Source organism: Dendrobates tinctorius, unplaced genomic scaffold (genome assembly GCF_039654945.1).
Source record: "Dendrobates tinctorius isolate UK_male_01 unplaced genomic scaffold, ASM3965494v1 ptg000135l, whole genome shotgun sequence".
NCBI classification, from domain to species: Eukaryota; Metazoa; Chordata; class Amphibia; order Anura; family Dendrobatidae; genus Dendrobates; species Dendrobates tinctorius.
In genome coordinates, this window is record NW_027361803.1 from 9,074,291 (window position 1) to 9,093,046 (window position 18,756).

Below are 18,756 nucleotides of genomic sequence, written 5' to 3' on the forward strand. Positions count from 1 at the left end.
CTGCGTCACCAATCAACGCTCGGCGGCTGCGCACGGAGGTGGCGCAAAAGTGGGGTGGAGGGGGGTAAAAATAGGGAGAAGGGGATGGGGGGATTGAGGTGGATGAAGAGAGATTGGGCAGGGATCAACAGTTAGGGTTGTAGTCAGGTGGCACAAAGGGGGGTGAAAAAAATGAAAAACGGCAGGCACAAGCTTGGATAAGTGACGTGTGTCACTTATCCAACTTTTGCGGCTGCGGGATGTGTGTACGGAAGTGGCGCAAAGGGGGCTAAGGAAAAAAAAGCTAGCTCAAGTGTTGATCGGTGAACTGCGTCACCGATCAACGCTCGCCGGCTGCGCACGGAGGTGGCGCAAAAGTAGGGTGGAGGGGGGTGAAGGGGGGTAAGAGGGGGGGTGGAGGGGGGATGAAGATAGATTGGGGGGTGAAGATAGATTGGGCAGGGGATCAATTAACACTTACAATTGTAGTTTTCTTTCTTCTTCTTTCTTCTGCAGGGATTGTGATGCTACAAGCTGTGGCACCACAATACCCAGCACAGGAGCTCTTGCTGCGTCCGACCTCTCTGCAGGAATCCTCAGCTAGAGTGAGGACCCCTGCAGACAGGTCAGAGGCAGGTCAGGGGGCAGGTCACAGAGCGGTCACATCGCTGCTGTGAACTGTCATTGGTGGGATTGAATGATTGCATCGATCCCACCAATCCCTGATCTGCCTGGTGACCATGGCAACTGCCTAGAATCGGAGCTCACAGCTCCGATTACTAGGCAGGTCATGCCCAGGTCACCAGCAGGGCACAGAGCGGTCACATGGTGACCGCAGCTGTGCCCTGTGGTTGGCGCGATCGCCGATCTAATCGATCGTGCCAGCCAACTCCTGCTGGGCCTGCATCAGGCTCCAGCACGATCGGTGCTAATATAGCACCGATCCTGGCCGGTACTGGCAGGGCACAGCGGCGATATAGCGCCGCTGTGCACTGTGATTGGCGCGATCGATCAGATCGGCGATCGCGCCAATCCGGGTGCTTTTTGCCGGTGCCTGGCGTTGCCAGGCACCGGCTCTAGGATCGAGTACATCGGTACTCGATCCCAGCCTAGGACATCATTGTTTCAGCCAAGCTGATTGGCTGAAACAATGAGAAACGCTGCGATTGGCTGTTCAGAACTGAACAGCCAATCACAGCGCTCTGGATGCCGGGGGGGCGGGATCGCAGCCCGGGATGCCGACGCCATCTTTTGTAAGGTGAGATGGCGTCGGAATTTTAATGTGATCACCGCGACTTTAGTCGCGGTATCGCATTAAAGGGCCCGACGTACTATCCCGTCCACGGTCATACGGGCCCGGGTACCGTGGACGAGATAGTACGTCGGATGTCAGGAAGGGGTTAATATTCCATTGCGCAACCTTCCATGCATCCGACGCTATGACTTGGTTGCAAATTACTCTGAGGGACCTACTGGTTTCTTGACTGGAGAAGTTTTACAGAAATGGAACCATTTTAAAACTAAAAAGAAATTGACCAGCACTCTGAATCCGTTGACACCAATATTTGGTAACCCGGATTTTCCTCCAGGGTGTCACAGAGACCAATTTCTGGGTTGGCATAGAAGTACTGACTTACGTCTGGGACAAGTGTTGGTGGAAGGGAATGTTCCGTCTTGGGAAACCTTACGGGAAAAGTTCCCCACTAGGGCGCTCTCCTGGATGGAATACAATCAGCTGAGATCGTTTATCCGGGGACATTTGGTCGACCGTACTTCTCACCCCCCCATGACACGGTTGGAAAATTTACTACAACAGGACCCTCCCTCTCATCTGATTTCTCTCTTATACAAGGAATTCCATACAGGAGACTCGGACGGGGCCCCGAGCTACATCCGAGCGTGGGAAGAGGAGATGGGATATAATTTTTCAGCTGAAGACCTTGACAAGCTTATCTCTTTACACATAAAATGTCTCCGGCTGGGGGCGCACAGGAGAAAAATTTTAAGATACTGACCAGGTGGTACCTGTCCCCCGTCAGACTAAAGTCTATTTTCCCGTCGGTAGACGATACCTGCTGGCGATGTGAAGCCGAAAGAGGCACACTATTCCATATTTGGTGGCAGTGCCCTGCTATACGACCCTTCTGGGAAAAGGTGTTTGGGGCTTATCAAAAAATTTCTGGAAAATACGTTCCCCCCTCCCCACAAATTGCCATCCTATCAATCCTTCCAGGTCCCATATCCACTCAGAAAAGAAGCCTTCTCCAGTTTTGCATTACCGCGGCGTGCATTGTAATCCCACGCCACTGGCGCACGACGACACCGCCGACTATGGCAGAATGGGTGTCAGAATTTGCAGACATCTTCCGTATGGAGGAACTGTTGGCCGAAATGGAGGGAGATAACACTTGTTTGGTCCGAGTGTGGCAGCCTTGGATATTATGCAGAGAAACTCCCGGACTATCTCGATTGGTCGAGGGAGCTCCTTAGAGGTCGGCTCGGAGGTCCGAGACCCGCTCTCCCCCCCGCCCTCTTTCCTTTCCTTCTCCCCACCATACTCCCTGTGAGTTTCTTCTTCCCCTTTCTAACTTCTTTTCTTCACTGTTCATTGAAGTACACCTCCGCTGGTTACATGTAAGATATGGTTAACATGCCTACAATTCTTATTTTCTTATATTCGTTTACTGATGATGCTGACGTTCCGGTAGACACACGGGGTGGCATGACATCTCTCCAGGCTGTTACAATGTACACGAGTAAACATTGTATAAAGAAAGACTCAGCTGTATGAACAATCAATCCATAGTGACAAATACATGTTTGTTCTCTGGTACATGGTAGTATTGATGAATATGCACCGATCTTCATCCAACTGAGGCGATATGAGCCCTAGAGCCGGAAGATATCTCGTCTTTACAAGAGACTATATTGTAACCTAACACGGCTTGGTGTACGATGTTTGTTGTCTTGTATGTTATTATGTCTAATTGTTTTCAATAAAACAGATTCAACATAAAATGCATTAACGGGCGATCAAAAGAACGGATCTGCTCCATAATGGTATCATTAAAAACGTCAGCTTAACACGCAAAAGATAGGTCCTCACCTAACCCGAGATCACAAAAAAATTGAGACGCTACGGGTCTCGGAACGTTGCGCAATTTTTTTTTTAGCAAACTTTGGAATTTTTTTTTCACCACTTAGATAAAAGAGAACCTAGACATGTTTTGTGTCTATGAACTCGTAATGACTGGGAGAATCACAATGGCAGCTCAGTTTTAGCATTTAGTGAACCTAACAAAAAAGACAAACAAAAAAACAAGTCTGGGATTGCACTTTTTTTTGCAATTTCACCGCACTTGGAATTTTTTTCCTATTCGACTACACTACATGGTAAAACCAATGGTGTCATTCAAAATTACAACTCGTCCCGCAAAAAATAAGCCCCAACATGGCCACATTGACAGAAAAATAAAAAAGTTATGGCTCTGGGAAGAAGGGGAGCGAAAAAGGAAAACCGCTCCGGTCATGAAGGGGTTAAAAAATAAGAATTTTAAAAAAAATCCCCTAATAAATACACATTTTTATGTAAAAAAAATAAAGTAAACAAAAAGTACACGTTTGGTATTGTTGCTTCCGTAAAAATCCCATCTATAGAAATGTCACCCTAGTTAACCCCTTCAGTGAACGCTGTAAAAAACACAAAAAAGTAGCAAATTATACTTTTTCCAAGCGGTATCATCATACCACTTGGAATAAGTGGAATAAAACGCGATAAAAAAAAAGAATGGTAGTAAAAATAGTATCACTGAATGCGCCATCTTGTTCCGCAAAAAACAAGCCGCCATACAGCTCCATCAGCGGAAAAATAAAAAAGTTATAGCTCTCAGAATAAAGCGATGCTAAAAGTTATTTTTTCTGTAAAAGTTTTTATTGTGTAAAAAAACGATATAAATGAGGCATCGCTGTAATCATAGTGACCCGAAGAATAAAGCTAATTATCAATTTTACCACACGCGGAACGGAGAAAAAAATTCCTGAATTGCTGTTTTTTATTGATTCTGCTCCACAAAAATCGGAATAGAAAGTGATCAAAAAGCGTCATGTGCCCGAAAATGCTACCAATAAAGACGTCAGCTCATCCTGCAAAAAACAAGACCTCACATGACTGCTGAAATATGGAAAAATTATAGATCTCAAAATACGGCGATGCAAAAACTTCTTACAAAAAAATTATCCAAAAAAAAGCCTCTTTTAGTAGGTGACAGAAGCTAAACATGGAAAAAGGATATAAATCTGATATCGCTGTAATCGCACCGACCCGAAGAATAAAGTCGCCATATCACTAATACCGCACAAGGAACGGCGTAAAAATCCAATTCTTCACCTTTTGTGGATTTGTTCATTCTGCTTCCCAAAGATCGCAGTAAGGCGATCAGTGGTTCCCCCCCCCACATGGGGCATCAGTGTACTCAGGACAAATTGCACAACAACTTTGGGGGTCTAATTTCTCCTGTTACCCTTGGGAAAATAAAAATTTGGGGGAAAAAGATCATTTTTCTGGAAAAAAAAAAAATTATTTATGGCTGTACGTTATAAACTTCTGTGAAGCAGTGTGGCGTTCAGAGTTTTCACCACACATCTAGATAAGTTCCTTGGGGGGTCTAGTTTCCAAAATGGGGTCACTTGTGGGAGGTTTCCCCTGTTTAGGCACATCAGGGGCTCTCCAAACGCGACATGGCGTCCGATCTCAATTCCAGCCAATTTGACATTCAAAACCTTTAAGGTCTCTTTCACACATCAGTTTTTTGCCTTCAGGCGCGATCCGGCTTTTTTTTGTAAAACCGGATCCGGCAAAATGCAATGCCGGATCCAGTTTTTCCCCATTGACTTGCATTAGCGCCGGATCGCGCCGGATGGCATTGCGTTTCATCCGTTTTTTGCCGGATCCGGCTACTTGTCTCATTCCGGCGTCTGGAAAAAACGGCTACTGTAACGTTTTTTGTCTCGGGCGAAAAAGCCGGAAGCGCCGTATCCGGCGCTTCCGGCTTTTTGCTACAATGAAAGTCTATGGGCGCCGGAAAGCGCCGGATCCAGAAAAAGACGGATCCAGCCACCGGATCCGTTTTTTTAAGTCTGCGCATGCTCAGATCCAATTGGCCAGCCCCCAGGAAACAGATATAACCTGCTAGACGGATCCAGCAAAAAAACGGATCCGTTTCTACAGTTCTCCAAAATTTATGCCGGATCCGTTTTTTCTAAAAATAGCCGGATCCTGCCTGACGGCAAAAAACTGATGTGTGAAAGTAGCCTAAACGATGCTCCTTCCGTTCTGAGCGCTACCGTGCCGCCTAAAGATTGGTCTTCCTCCACACATGGGGTATCGGTGTACTCAGGAGAAATTGCACAACAAATATTGTGGTTCATTTTCTCCTGATACCCTTCACAAAATAAAAAAATTGTGTCTGAAGTTAAATTTTTGGGAAAAAAGTTAAATGTTCATTTTTTCCTTCTACATTGCTTCAGTTCTTGAGAAGTACCTGAAGGGTTAATAATCTTCTTGAATGTGGTTTTGAGCACCTTGAGGAGTTTAGTCTTTACAATGGTGTCACTTTTGGGTATTTTCTGCCATATAGACCCCTCAAAGTGACTTCTATTGTGAGGTGGTCCCTAAAACAAATGGTTTTGTAAATTTTGTTGTAAAAATGAGAAATCGCTGGTCAACTTTTAACCCTTATAACGTCCTAACAAAAAAAAATTTTGTTTCCAAAATTGTGCTGATGTAAAGTAATCAGGTGGGAAATGTTATCTATTAACTATTTTGTGTCACATCACTCTCTGATTTAACAGAATAAAAATTCAAAATTTGAAAATTGCGAAATTTTCACCAAATTTCCGTTTTTTTCACAAATAAACACAAAAATTATTGAACTAAATTTACCACTAACATGAAGTACAATATGTCACGAAAAAAACAATCTCAGAATCGCTAGGATGCGTTGAAGCGTTCCTGAGTTATTACCTCATAAAGGGACACTGGTCAGAAATGCAAAAAATGGCCAAATCATTCAGGTCAAAATAGGCTGGGTCATGAAGGGGTTAATAATATTCCTGACTACAGAAAGAGAAGGTGAAGAATAGAAAGGATCAGAGGAGGATGTGAAGAATTGATGGTATGAGAGAGGTCAGAGGAGGCTCATGATTTGCTGCGGTTCTGAAGTCAGATGTGAAGTCTGAGGACAAATGTGACACTAGATGGGGGCTCTCATTAGTGGTCGTCCAGGACAGGTCCGCAGAGGAGATATAGACCCAAAAGGATTTTACCTATTTCTATGTACAGAATTGCATGCTGGGTGTTGGTGAATGGAGAGCAGTGCAGCAGGGTAAAGCAATGAGGACACTGTCTGCAGTAGCATTGTGCGGCCTCTAGGGGGCACATCCCTTATACTGATTTCCCCCTATAGAGTGATCCCAGAGGCTTTCTCCCCTCATTATCCCCGGGAGGATGGCTCCTGTGTCTGCGGCCTCTGTCCCCCGTGGTCACTGTGTGACGCGTCTTATCCGGCCCTGAGATCTCACAGGTTTTCTTTCCCTTTCGCTTCCTCCAGCTCTCACCTCTCCGTCCTCCCTCTGCCCGGTAACTGCTGAGCAGCGGAGATTCCTTCTCCTATTGGAGGACGCTGCAGCTCCCGTCCAATCAGCGCTGAGCTCCGCCCTCCAGTGTGCAGTGACTGTGAAGCCGTTACAGTGTGTCAGTCCTGGGTGACACTGAGCTTCTCCTCCTCGGGGTCCCCCCATATATCGGGGCAGGAGGATGTGGCCCCTCATTGGGCTTCTCCTTCCCGTGTCTGCGGTGTGTTCTGGTGAGTATGGAGGGTGATCAGTGATTGCTCCTGATCGCAGAGGATTATTACGTCTTATGTCGTCTGTTGTGATTGGAGTTTATGGATCAATGTGTTGTCGTCTATAAGAGGCAGAAATCCACTAGAGAAGCTGCGCCTGTAAGATACAAATACAATAATGATTCAGGCCCATAGTCTTTAGTGTGCAGAGAGCAGGATACATAAAAGGTGCACACAGGAAGCCGAGAGAGGTTCTGCAGCAGCTGCAGAGTGACCTGTACAGTACATGACCCCAGCTGCTGCAGAACATCTGTGAGGAACATAAAGGCCTCTGTTCTTGCTGTAACTCCCATAGACTTTCACCCCTTACTGACATCTGCTGTACATGTACGGCGCAATGGGAAGTGCGTTCCCACAAACAACCGGACCTGTATGACGCGAGGATAAAGAAAAAAAGTGAAATAAAGTTTATAAAAATGTGAAAAATAAAAAGAGAAAGTAAGAAAAAGAAAAGAGAAAATATTTTGCAAGTAAAAACGCTGTTTTATCTATAAAAAACGAAAGTAAAGGGGAAGAAGTGCATATCTGGAAACAGCAGATCCGGAACACAGTGTCATATTATATAACATCTGATGAACACTGTAAAAAATAAAAATGCCAAAAATACCACACTGACACACAAAACATAGAATAAAAAGTGATCAAAAAATTGCCTGCAATAAAAATGGTATCAAGAAAAATATCTTCTTGTCCCGCAAGAAACAAGCCCTTACATAGGTCTGCAGACAAAAAACAAAAAAGTTACAGCTGTCAGAGTGTGAGGATGGAAAAACATTGTAACATATTGATTGTAGTGTGCGAAAGTGGCAAAACATAAAAAACCCTGTATAAGACCGGTGTCTACGATCATAATGACCCGAAGAATAAAGCTGCCCGATCACTTCTACCACACGGTGAATAGCGTGGAAAAACAATTATAAACTTCTGGTTCTTGTTTCCTCTGTCACCGAAAATGAAAAAAAAGGGATCAAGAAATGTTCTGTGTCCAATATGGTACAAATAAAAGCATCAACTCATCCCGCAGAAAACAAGAACCACGCGGCTCCATCAGCGAGAAAGTGAAAAAGTTCTAGCTCTCAGGATACGGTGATGGAATGACAGATACTTTGTTTGTAAATCAGCGTTTACCAAAAAATAGCAAATTATGAAATTACTAAACAACCCCGACGTCGCTGTAATTGTTCTGACCCGAAGAATAAAGTCGTCTTATCACGTTTATCGCACAGTGAACAACATAAAATGGTGTAAAAACATTGCAGACAATTCCTGAATTGCTTTTTATTTATTCTGTTTCTCAAAATTGGAATAAAAATCAAATGATAGATAAGATGTTCCCCCAAATGGCCCCAATGAAAACGTCAGCAAAACACCAGCCCCTCCTCAGATCTGCTGTCAGTGGAAAAATAGAGGATGTCCGTGTTCCTTGTAGTTCAGAGGCGCTGGAAAAGCGACATGGATCCCAGAAAACATTCCAGTAAAACCCAAGCATGGAGCGCATGCACCCAACAGTGTCCGCAAGCGCAGTGTGGACCTAGCATTAGTTTGAGAGTAGTTTTCAGCTGATTGTGAGAGTGTCGGACCCCCACCAATCTTATATTGAGATTAGTCGTCAATTGTTAGATTTTCAAAAGGGTTGTCCAGACGCACAAGCCGGGCACCATGTCTAAGACACTGGAATGGCATATATGTAATTTTCACTCTGCAACTTCCATTGCACACTAATTGCCAGTGGGGTCAAAATAGTGAGTGCACCCCTAGATAAGATCCCTCAGTATAATTTGAAAAATGGGGTCACTTTTGGGTGATTTCTACTGTTTTGGAACTTAGTGGCTCTGCAAACTACTCCAGGAAACTCTGCTCCCTAAAAGCCAAATGGCACTCTGAAAATGTGTCTGACCACATATATGGAAGCAAGGAGAGGAGGGAGGAGTGAGCTCAGCACAGTCGTCCAGGTAATCATAAAATGAACTTTATTCAGTTTTCAAAGCGTACAAATTGTACAAAAACAAGCTGACGCGTTTCTGGCACATTAGTGCCCTTAGTCACCTATGCTGGTGGGTGCGCCACGGGCCGGGCTTACCTTGCAGGGACGGAACAAAGTGACTACTACGTAGTCACTAGAGCCTCTGATGGTGATGCCCATTTTCACAAGGTACCACTCGAGGGCAGTCCCCAAGTCTGCAGCAGCGGGTATGAGGTACTGAGAGGTGTCGTCAGGCATCACAGAATCAGTAATCTTAGCTGAGGTCAGGAGCAGAGAGGTCAGGCGGGACGGGTAAACAAGTCGGATTTTTAATCCGCGGCGGAATACAGAAGAATGCATGAACAGGTACTATCAGGATAGGAACCATAGTTCAGGATTGGTAGGAAGAGCTGCCTAATGAAGACCTTGCTAGCTCGGAATAGGCCAGGGAAGCTAATCGCTGCAGGACCCAGCAAGGTTACCTTCCTGCAGAGACCGGCCATGTCCCCTGTGAAGATCTGAGCTTTTGGGTTGTAATAAACACCTAGGCAGGTTAACAAAGCAACTATTTTGTATCCCTTACATCCATGGCTTTACAACAACTCTGGGTAGATGGGCAAAATACATTGCACTCAGTCCACAAGATCCCCCCCCCGAGGCTGGTAGTGCCACTGCCACCGTACCAGGCAATACTCACTCTCTCCCAACTTTTGGTTGGCCCACAGATTTCTTATCTCCAGCCAGTATAATGTGTAGTCATAGTCAACGCTCTTCTAGACAACCGGTAACAACAAATTCCCATGTATCCAGCAGCAACAGTCCTTAATAATGTTCCTGAAATCCAGACGACAGATCCCTCAACAATAGCAAGTGTGTCCAGCCCTGCCAGCAACCGAACTCCAAACTCCATCCATCCATGTGCTCCATGACCTCATCCTAGATCCGCTCCCTTCTACGTCACTCCCAAATCTCTGACTAAACATGTGGCTTCTTGCCCCCTTCCTGTAATCAGCCCCCCTGAATGGGCAGAAGTGTACACACCGACCCTCATAAACATTTGCTTTTAGCTCAACGAATGAAGAACATTCCATAAGTCCATCACCTGAGATTGCATGTGAGACCCCCTGTGGTGACGGCTCCCCTGGGTCTACTATCCCCATCCCCACAGTGGGCCTTTTTGCTGGGAGAACAAAGGCTTAAGGCCCATGAGATACAGATTAAATTAATAATAGAATGATTTCTTTACATTTACCTTTAGCAATCTCCTGTCTGGCCTTATGTATACTTAACATCGAACCAGCATGTCTTCCTCTGCTTGCTGTCACTGAATGGAAATATTGATTCGTGAGTCTGAACTGAAGAGCAAGCAAATCTCTAATAAAACACAACAATATCAACGTAACCAGTGCTCCGTGCTGGAAAAAGACTGGATCCCGTAGAGCTGTGGACTCCACTCTACGTCCATTCATCCAATAGTCTTTAGTAAATGGCCAACTCCTCACACCCCCTAAGGCTAAATGAAAGCCATGCAGATGCAGCAGTGCTGTAAGACTAACAGGGCAGCCTGACGTGTGGACGTGGAGAAGCCGCACACTGGGTAGAGTGGTGCTGAGGAGGCATGTGACTTACTACCGCGACAGCTATTTCAAAAGTCTAATGGTGCTCCTTTCCCTTCTGAGTGCTGCCATGCGCCCAAGCAGTAGTTTTCCACCACATATGGGGTATCATTGTAATCAGGAGAAATTTCACAACAATTTCACAAATCTAGATTTTCATTTTCACGGATCAACTTTATAAAGCTCCTGTGGGTTCAAAGTGCTCAACACACTACTAGATAAATTCCTTGAGGGGTGCAGTTTCAAATATGGGGTCACTTGAGGTTTTTTTCTACTGTTGAGGAACATTAGAGGTTCGGCAAACGTGACATGGCGTCCGCTATCTATTCCAGCCAAATTTGCACTCCAAAAGTTAAATGGCGCTCCTTCTGTTCCGAGCCTTGCTGTGCGCCCAAACAGTAATTTTGTACCATATATGGGCTATCTGCATACTCAGGACAAATTTAGGGGGCCATTTTCTCCTGTTATCCTTGTGAAAATGAAAAGTTTGGGGCTGAAAAATCTTTTTTGGAAAAAAATTAGGATGTTCATTGTTTCCTAGGAAGCACCTAAAGGGTCAATAAACTTTTTGAATGTGGTTTTGAGCACTTTGGGGTATTTTCTGTCACATAGGTCACTCAAAATCACTTCAAATGTGATGTTGTCCCTAAAAAAAATTGGTTATGTAAATTTTGTTGGAAAATCGAAAATTGCTGACAAAGTTTTAACGCTTCAAATTCTGATTAAAAAATGATTCTTATGTAAAGTAGACATGTGGGAAGTGTTATGTAATAACCATTTTATGTGGTCTAACTGTTTTAAGGGCATAAAATGTCAACGTTTTAATATTCCAAAATGTTCAAATTTTTTGGTAAAAATTTTTATATTTTCATAAATTAATACAAATCGTATTGTTCTAAATCTACCACTAACATAAAGTACAATGAAAAATCATTCTCAGAATCACAGGGATTTTTTGAACGTTCCAGAGTTATTACCACAGGTCAGAATTGAAAAATTTAGACTTTTTGGAAAGTGGAAATAGGCATCGTCGGTAAAGGGTTAATAGAGAAGAACCGGCCTGAATCTCCAAACTAAGGTCATGGAATGTCACTTGACAAACGATAAGGTTTTTAATATTCGAGTTAGGACTGTCCCAATTACGGTCACCGTGGAGTGCTGGGATGGCTTCCGCATTATTTTTTTATCAAAAAACATTTTAACTAAGTACCATATGTTATTTTCAAGCACAATGCTATTTATTTACTGCAGGGTATTTAACCCCTTAACATCTAAGGACGGACATAGTTCGTCACAGGCAGGATATCAGTTCCCGCACCATGGACTATGTCCGTCCTGCATTTAAACTGTCGCTGTGTGTAAACACACACTGACAGTTCATGAGGAAGATGTGCGTGGATCATTGCCATTGGTCCCCGCACCCACAACACTGTGATTGGTCACAGCCCAGTCAGTGCAGGAGCTCAGCGCTGCCGGTGGCTGAGCTTCCTGCACTAACAGCCAGGAGCGGCATCCGCCCCTGACTGTTAGCCCCCTGTTTGCTGCAATTGGGCGCAATTGCAGCGTTCAAGTGGGAGGCAGAGGGTCGGGGGCTCCCTCTGCCTTCTGATTGGCGTCCCCACGATGTAATCGCAGGGCCTGATCTCTGCCATGATGACCCGGGGTTGTCATGACAACGCCCGGGTCATCCAGCTACTGAGAGCCTCAGACCATGCTCTCAGCATGGTCTCAAAAACTTTCTCCATAGGAATAATACATTGCAATGCTCCAGTATTGCAATGTATTATACCATCAACCAAATTAAAAAAAAAGTGAAAGTCCCATAAAGGGACTAGGTAAAAAAAAAATAAAAAATAACCCCTTACTGCCAGCTGACGGAATAGTACTTCAGCTGGCAGTATGCCCCGCTTTGATGAGGGCTCCGGTGGTGAGCCAACCTCAAAACTGCGAAATGTTATAAACAGCTGACATGTGCCCGCAATAGGAGCGAATGGAATCGCGATCCGCCCGCGCCTATTAACTAGTTAGATCCCGCTGTCAAACGCTGACAGCAGGCATTTAACTAGAGCTTCCAGCGCGCGGCCGGAAATACGCGAATCGCCGACCCCCCGTAACGTGATTGGGGGTCAGCGACGCATTGCCATAACAACCTGAGGTCTACTTGAGACCTCTATGGTTGTTGATGGCAGATTGCTAGGAGCGCCACCCTGTGGTCGGCGTTCATAGCAATGCTGTAATTCTACTACATAGAGGTGATCTATGCATCACGTCTGTGTAGCAGAGGCGATCGTCATACTTTTTGGAAAAAATGGAATAAGAAACGCGATAAAAAAAAAACCGAATGGTAATAAAAATAGTATCACTAAATGCGCCATGTTGTCCCGCAAAAACAAGCCGCCATACAGATACATACAGATGAGGTATCCCTGTAATCGTAGTGACCTGAAGAATAAAGCTGCCTTATCAATTTTACCACACGCGGAACGGAGAAAAAAAACAAGAAAAAAACAATTCCTGAATTGCTGGTTTTTGTTAATTCTGCCTCCACAAAAATCGGAATAGAAAATGATCAAAAAACGTCATGTGCCCGAAAATGCTACCAATAAAGACGTCAGCTCATCCTGCAAAAAACAATCCCACACATGACTCTGTCAGCTGAAATATGGAAAAATTATAGCTCTCAAAATGCAAATATTTCTTACGAAAAAATTCTTGCACAAAAAAAAAAGCGTCTTTTAGTGGGCGATAGAAGCTAAACATGAAAAAAGGTATAAATCTGGTATCGCTGTAATCGCACCGACCCGAGGAATAGTCGCCTAATCACTAATACCGAACAAGGAACGGCGTAAAAAATAAAACCAATTCTTCACCTTTTGTGGATTTGTTCATTCTGCCTCCCAAAGATCGCAGTAAGGCGATCACAGTGGTCCCCCCCCACATATGGGGCATCAGCGTACTCAGGACAAATTGCACAACAACTTTTGGGGTCCTATTTCTCTTGTTACCCTTGTGAAAATAAAAATTTTCTGGGAAAAAGATCATTTTTGTGGAAATTTTTTTTATTTTTTAATTTCACGGCTCTATGTTATAAACTTCTGTGAAGCCCTTGGGGGTTCAAAGTTCTCACCTCATTTAGATGTTCCTTGGGGGGGTCTAGTAGGGTGCCAAGGAAAAATGAACTTTGCAAATTGGTAAGTCTTACCCCTCAAATTTGTTCCTTTTGGCATAAGGATTCACCATGTAAAATATGTTGACAATTTAGATTTACCACTTGCTCAAGGCATGTGAATTATTCCATGTTTCTCACTTTCCACAATATTGTACAACACAATAACCACTCAGTTTGTCATCATATCTTTAACTGGATATACTATTTATAATTCAAAAAACATAGAATGGCAGTAAGCATTCTATTACAGTAAAATATGCATTACACAATTAGGTACATTGTACACATATTTGGTATCGCCGCATTCAGAAACGCCCGATCAAAATATAAGATCAATTAATCTGATTAGTAAACGGCATAACATACCATACATTACGTGGGATATGCATGACGATAAATACTAAACAAACATTTAAAACTGCAATATGATGTGCCATTGAGCAACCAGTAAATGATAACTAATCTTAAAAAAAGAAAATTATAAAATATCTATGACCAAAAAGGAACAAAATTAGGAGGTAAGACCTTCAAAAACTTGCGACTTAATTTTTACCCTGCATTTCCTTGGCACCCTAGGGTCTAGTTTCCAAAATGGGGTCACTTGTGGGAGGTTTCCACTGTTTAGGCACATCAGGGGCTTTCCAAACGAGACATGGCGTCCGCTCTCGATTCCAGCGAATTTGACATTCAAAACCTCAACCGATGCTCCTTCCCTTCTGAGCGCTACCGTGCGCCTAAGGATTGGTCTTCCTCCACACATGGGGTATCGGTGTACTCAGGAGAAATTGCACAACAAATATTGTGGTTCATTTTCTCCTGGTACCCTTGACAAAATAAAAAAATTGTGTCTGAAGTAAAATTTTTGGGAAAAAAAGTTAAATTTTCATTTTTTCCTTCCACATTGCTTCAATTCTTGAGAAGTACTGTGAGAATCATGTGGGAATAGTGGATGAAGGCAGGTATATCTCTCCCAGATACCTTTCCTATGTGGCCTAGTCTGGTCAGTATCGCATCTGCTTGCTAATGAATAATGGGAGGTGGATATAAAAGGATGCCAGGTGGTTGTGTGGGTGTCTCAGCCTGGGGACACAGAGAGTCTGTCTGTGTGAGAGACACACGTGAGTGAAAGCAGTGCCCACTGCAACTGTGGTTTGGCTGGACGGGAGAAGCCCGCCAGTTGGTAGTTAGTTTGTACCTTGTTTAGTTAGTGCCGGACAGGCAAGGATTTGTTTTATGTTTTATTTCCTTTTGCATTGCTTTCACCGTTAATAAACCTGACCCAGGGTCAGTTACACCCGAATCCCAGCTCTGCGCCTGAGTTTCATGCTGAACGCACGTGACCTTTGACCCCAGCAAAGCCGATCCCGGAGTGTTTTATCACATTGTGGTGGAGAACGCGGGCATCACGTTGCAAGCATGAGCATGGAGGACGTGGTGAAAGCGCTGGTACAGTCCACCGCCGTCCAGCAAGAAGCTAATCGGGTGATGATGGCCCAGCTGAAGGAGTTGGTGGACATAACAACTACCAATCGTTCGCTTCTCCAGCAGGTGGCGCTGCGCCTGGCAAGCCTACATGAGGTTAACTTGGAAGCCGAGTCGAGAGTGATTCACGTGAGTCGGTACTGGCAGAAGATGACGACCGAAGATAACGTCGAGGCATACCTGACCACGTTTGAACGGACGGCGGTGCGAGAAAAATGGCCGAAGGCACGATGGGCCGGCCTGATTGCCCCGTTTCTTTCCGGTGAGGCCCAAAAGGCTTATTATGACTTAGAACCTGAAGCCGCGCAGGACTTTGACAAACTGAAAGCCGAGATCTTGGCCCGGCTGGGAGTGACGACCGCTGTCCGTGCACAGAGAGTGCATGAATGGACTTATCAGCCGGATAAACCACCGCGGTCACAGATGTTCGACCTGATCCACGTGACGAAGAAGTGGCTACAACCCGAGGTGCTGACAGCGCCAGAGATAATCCAGAGAGTCGTCATGGACAAGTACCTGAGAGCTCTACCGCCAGCCCTGAGGAAGTGGGTAAGCCATGGAAATCCTACGACGGCAGATCAACTGGTGGATCTGGTAGAATGTTACTCCGTGGCGGAAGGGCTCCGAGACGACGCTACCCCACCTCGTTCTTCATCATCTCCACGTGGAACCGGTAAGACTGTTCCAGGGAGTAGGGGAGAAGGAAAAATCCCTAAGACATTGGGGGAGGAAAACGGGACTGCCCGCACTGCGAGGCCGAGAGTAACGAACTATGGTCTAAGCAAGGGGCCCGTTAGGTGTTTCCGCTGCCAAGAGATGGGACATATTGCTGCGAACTGTCCGGTCACTACTGAACCCATGCAGTGCGACGTCACAGACTCTAAAAACCGCATGTCTATGGTTGCACGGGTAGTGAGTGTGAATGCCGGTCAAAAGTATGTGGAAAAACACTTGTGTGATTTAACTGTTGATGGCAAAAATGTGGTGGCATTGTTAGACTCGGGAAGTGTGGTGACTCTGGTGAAGGCCAGTCTGGTGTTAGCCCCGACTGGACCATCAGACAAATTTTCTGTAACGTGTGTGCATGGAGACACCTGTTCATACCTCACCACGGTCATATGCATTACAACTTCCTATGGTTCTGTGCAACATAAAGTGGGACTCGTCCCGGCGTTATTGCATGATGTTATCCTTGGCCGGGTTTTTTCCCACTTCTGGCAATTGTGGGAGAATCAGTTGATGCCCTCGGGTAATAATGTACATGATTCTCCTCCCCGGGCGCGTGTGGGTCCCGAACCCCTGGAAGAGGTCTCCCCGGAAGACTCGGGGGAAGAGTCTGCTGGAAATGACCTACAGTTCCCGTTTTCAGTCATGGCGGGTGATACGGAGGAGACCGGGGAAGAGGAGGAGGCCGACAGCCGTCCACCTCCCCGTTTGCCGGATTTAGAAGTTCAGAAAGATGACTTCCAAAGCGAGCAAATAAAGGATCCTACCCTTTCTCAGGCTAGGACAAATGTAAAAGTGATAAATGGGGTACCCGTAGAACCTGGCTCTAGGCTGGCCTATCCTTACATGGTTCTGGAGAATGATTTACTCTATCAGATAGAGAAAAAGGGGGAAGACCCGGTGCAACTATTAGTTGTGCCAAAACCCTACCGGCGGCAGGTGCTGGACCTGGCCCACGGACATGTGATGGGAGGTCACCTGGGTGTCCAGAAAACCACCGAAAGGATATTACACTGTTTTGTTTGGCCAGGCATGCATCACGATGTTCGTGTATATTGTGAGTCTTGTCCTGACTGCCAAGCCTCTGCACCTAAGCCCCGGTTCTGTAGCCCTTTGGTACCCCTACCTATTATTGAAGTCCCGTTTGAGAGGATTGGGATGGATTTAGTTGGGCCCCTTCCACGGTCTGCACGTGGACACCAACATATCCTGGTCATCTTGGATTATGCCACTCGTTACCCGGAGGTCATACCTTTGCGTAACACGGCCACCAAGACGATTGCCAAGGAACTGGTGCATGTGTTTAGTCGGGTCGGTATACCAAAACAGATACTCACCGACCAGGGGACCCCCTTTATGTCCAGGGTAATGAAGGAGCTCTGCCGATTGTTACAAATCGAACCGTTACGCACATCCGTGTATCACCCTCAAACAGACGGGTTGATCGAACGGTTCAATAAAACTCTGAAGCAGATGCTGAGAAAGGCGATAGACAAGGATGGGAAGAACTGGGACTATTTACTTCCGTATTTGCTTTTTGCCATCAGGGAAGTGCCCCAGTCTTCCACGGGGTTCTCGCCTTTCGAGTTATTGTACACCCGACGTCCTTGCGGACTGTTAGACGTTGCAAAAGAAACCTGGGAGGGTCAGGTCACTCCGTTTAAAACGGTGATAGATCACGTCACACAAATGCAGGACCGTATTGCGGCTGTTATGCCTATCGTCAAAGAACACATGATGCAGGCTCAGGGAGCCCAGAAAAGAATCTATGATAGGGGCGCCAAGATCCGTACCTTTGCACCCGGAGATAGGGTGTTGATCCTGGTCCCCACGGTGGACAGTAAGTTCCTGGCAAAGTGGCAGGGCCCCTTTGAGATTAAGGAAAGAGTTGGTGAAGTAAACTACAAAGTATACCAGGCAGGTAAACGGAAACCTTAACAGATTTATCATGTAAATCTGATAAAACCCTGGAAAGATCGGTCTGCTTTGTCAGCGGAGCTGGCCCGTCCCGTCTGCTCGCATACCGTACCGGAGGTACGGGTTGCAGAGACTCTCTCGGAGCGGCAAAAGACTGAGGTCAGGCAGTTTCTACTTCACAACCAAAAGTTTTTCTCAGAAAAAACCGTGCAGACTACGCTAATGAAACTGTCAGGAACACCGCACTGCACTTGCTCACTGAGCCAGGGCGCGTGTCCTGAGTACAAAGACTGTGCACAAAGATACCTGCGGAGCGAGCAGCAGTGGTGACAATGCATGCTCCAGGACCTGAATCACGTGACTGCTGGGGGCGTGTCCTAAGCGCCACAGAGCTAGGAGCTGCAGGGAAACTCCTAGAAGGGTAACTACAGGACAATGTTACCAAGGAGCATAGACAGAGACAGACACCAGATCAAGCCGGGTCAAAGCACGAGATAGCAGGACAGTACCAAAGGGCTTAGACAGAAAGAATAGTCAGGACGTAGCAATAGATCAGAAAACCAGAACAGGTATTAGACGGTACAATAGGGGTAAACTGTAACGGAGTAACCATAGCCAAGCCAGGAGGTCAGAACCAGAAAAAACAATGGTACCAAAAACGAGAGACGGAGTACAGAGTGAAGGAACAAGCCGGGTCATACACGGGAAGCAAACCAACAATGCAGAGTACACACACACCAGAATAGCAGTATAACTGACAGAGAATGCCAGTATGGAGTGAGCATAAATACCCCTCCCAGATCCAAAGAGAGGCCGGCAATGTTAACCCTGTCAGAACAGGACATTAACCATGTCCTAACCATGACAGTACCCCCCTCTTAATGGGGGGCCACCAGACCCCCAGGTTTCTCAGGGTACCTGGCATGAAAAGCCCGCACCAGTCGATCAGCGTGCACCGAACTGGCCGGAACCCACGATCGATCCTCAACGGAATATCCCTTC

At 45.6% G+C, this 18,756-nt stretch overlaps 2 protein-coding genes across 3 annotated transcripts in view; both read left to right on the forward strand.

Moving 5' to 3' along the window:
- LOC141048421 (class I histocompatibility antigen, F10 alpha chain-like) overlaps positions 1-18,756 on the forward strand; it is a 490,026-nt gene that overhangs the window by 31,610 nt on the left and 439,660 nt on the right. The gene's annotated exons all lie outside the window — the stretch shown is intronic.
- Positions 6,698-18,756, forward strand: part of LOC141048428 (class I histocompatibility antigen, F10 alpha chain-like) — a 110,786-nt gene continuing 98,727 nt past the window's right edge. For both annotated transcript variants that reach the window (XM_073543988.1, XM_073543989.1), the window contains exon 1: positions 6,698-6,842. In XM_073543988.1, the coding sequence (XP_073400089.1) occupies positions 6,794-6,842 (49 nt within the window). In that variant the 5' untranslated portion in view covers positions 6,698-6,793. The remainder of the gene's footprint in view (positions 6,843-18,756) is intronic.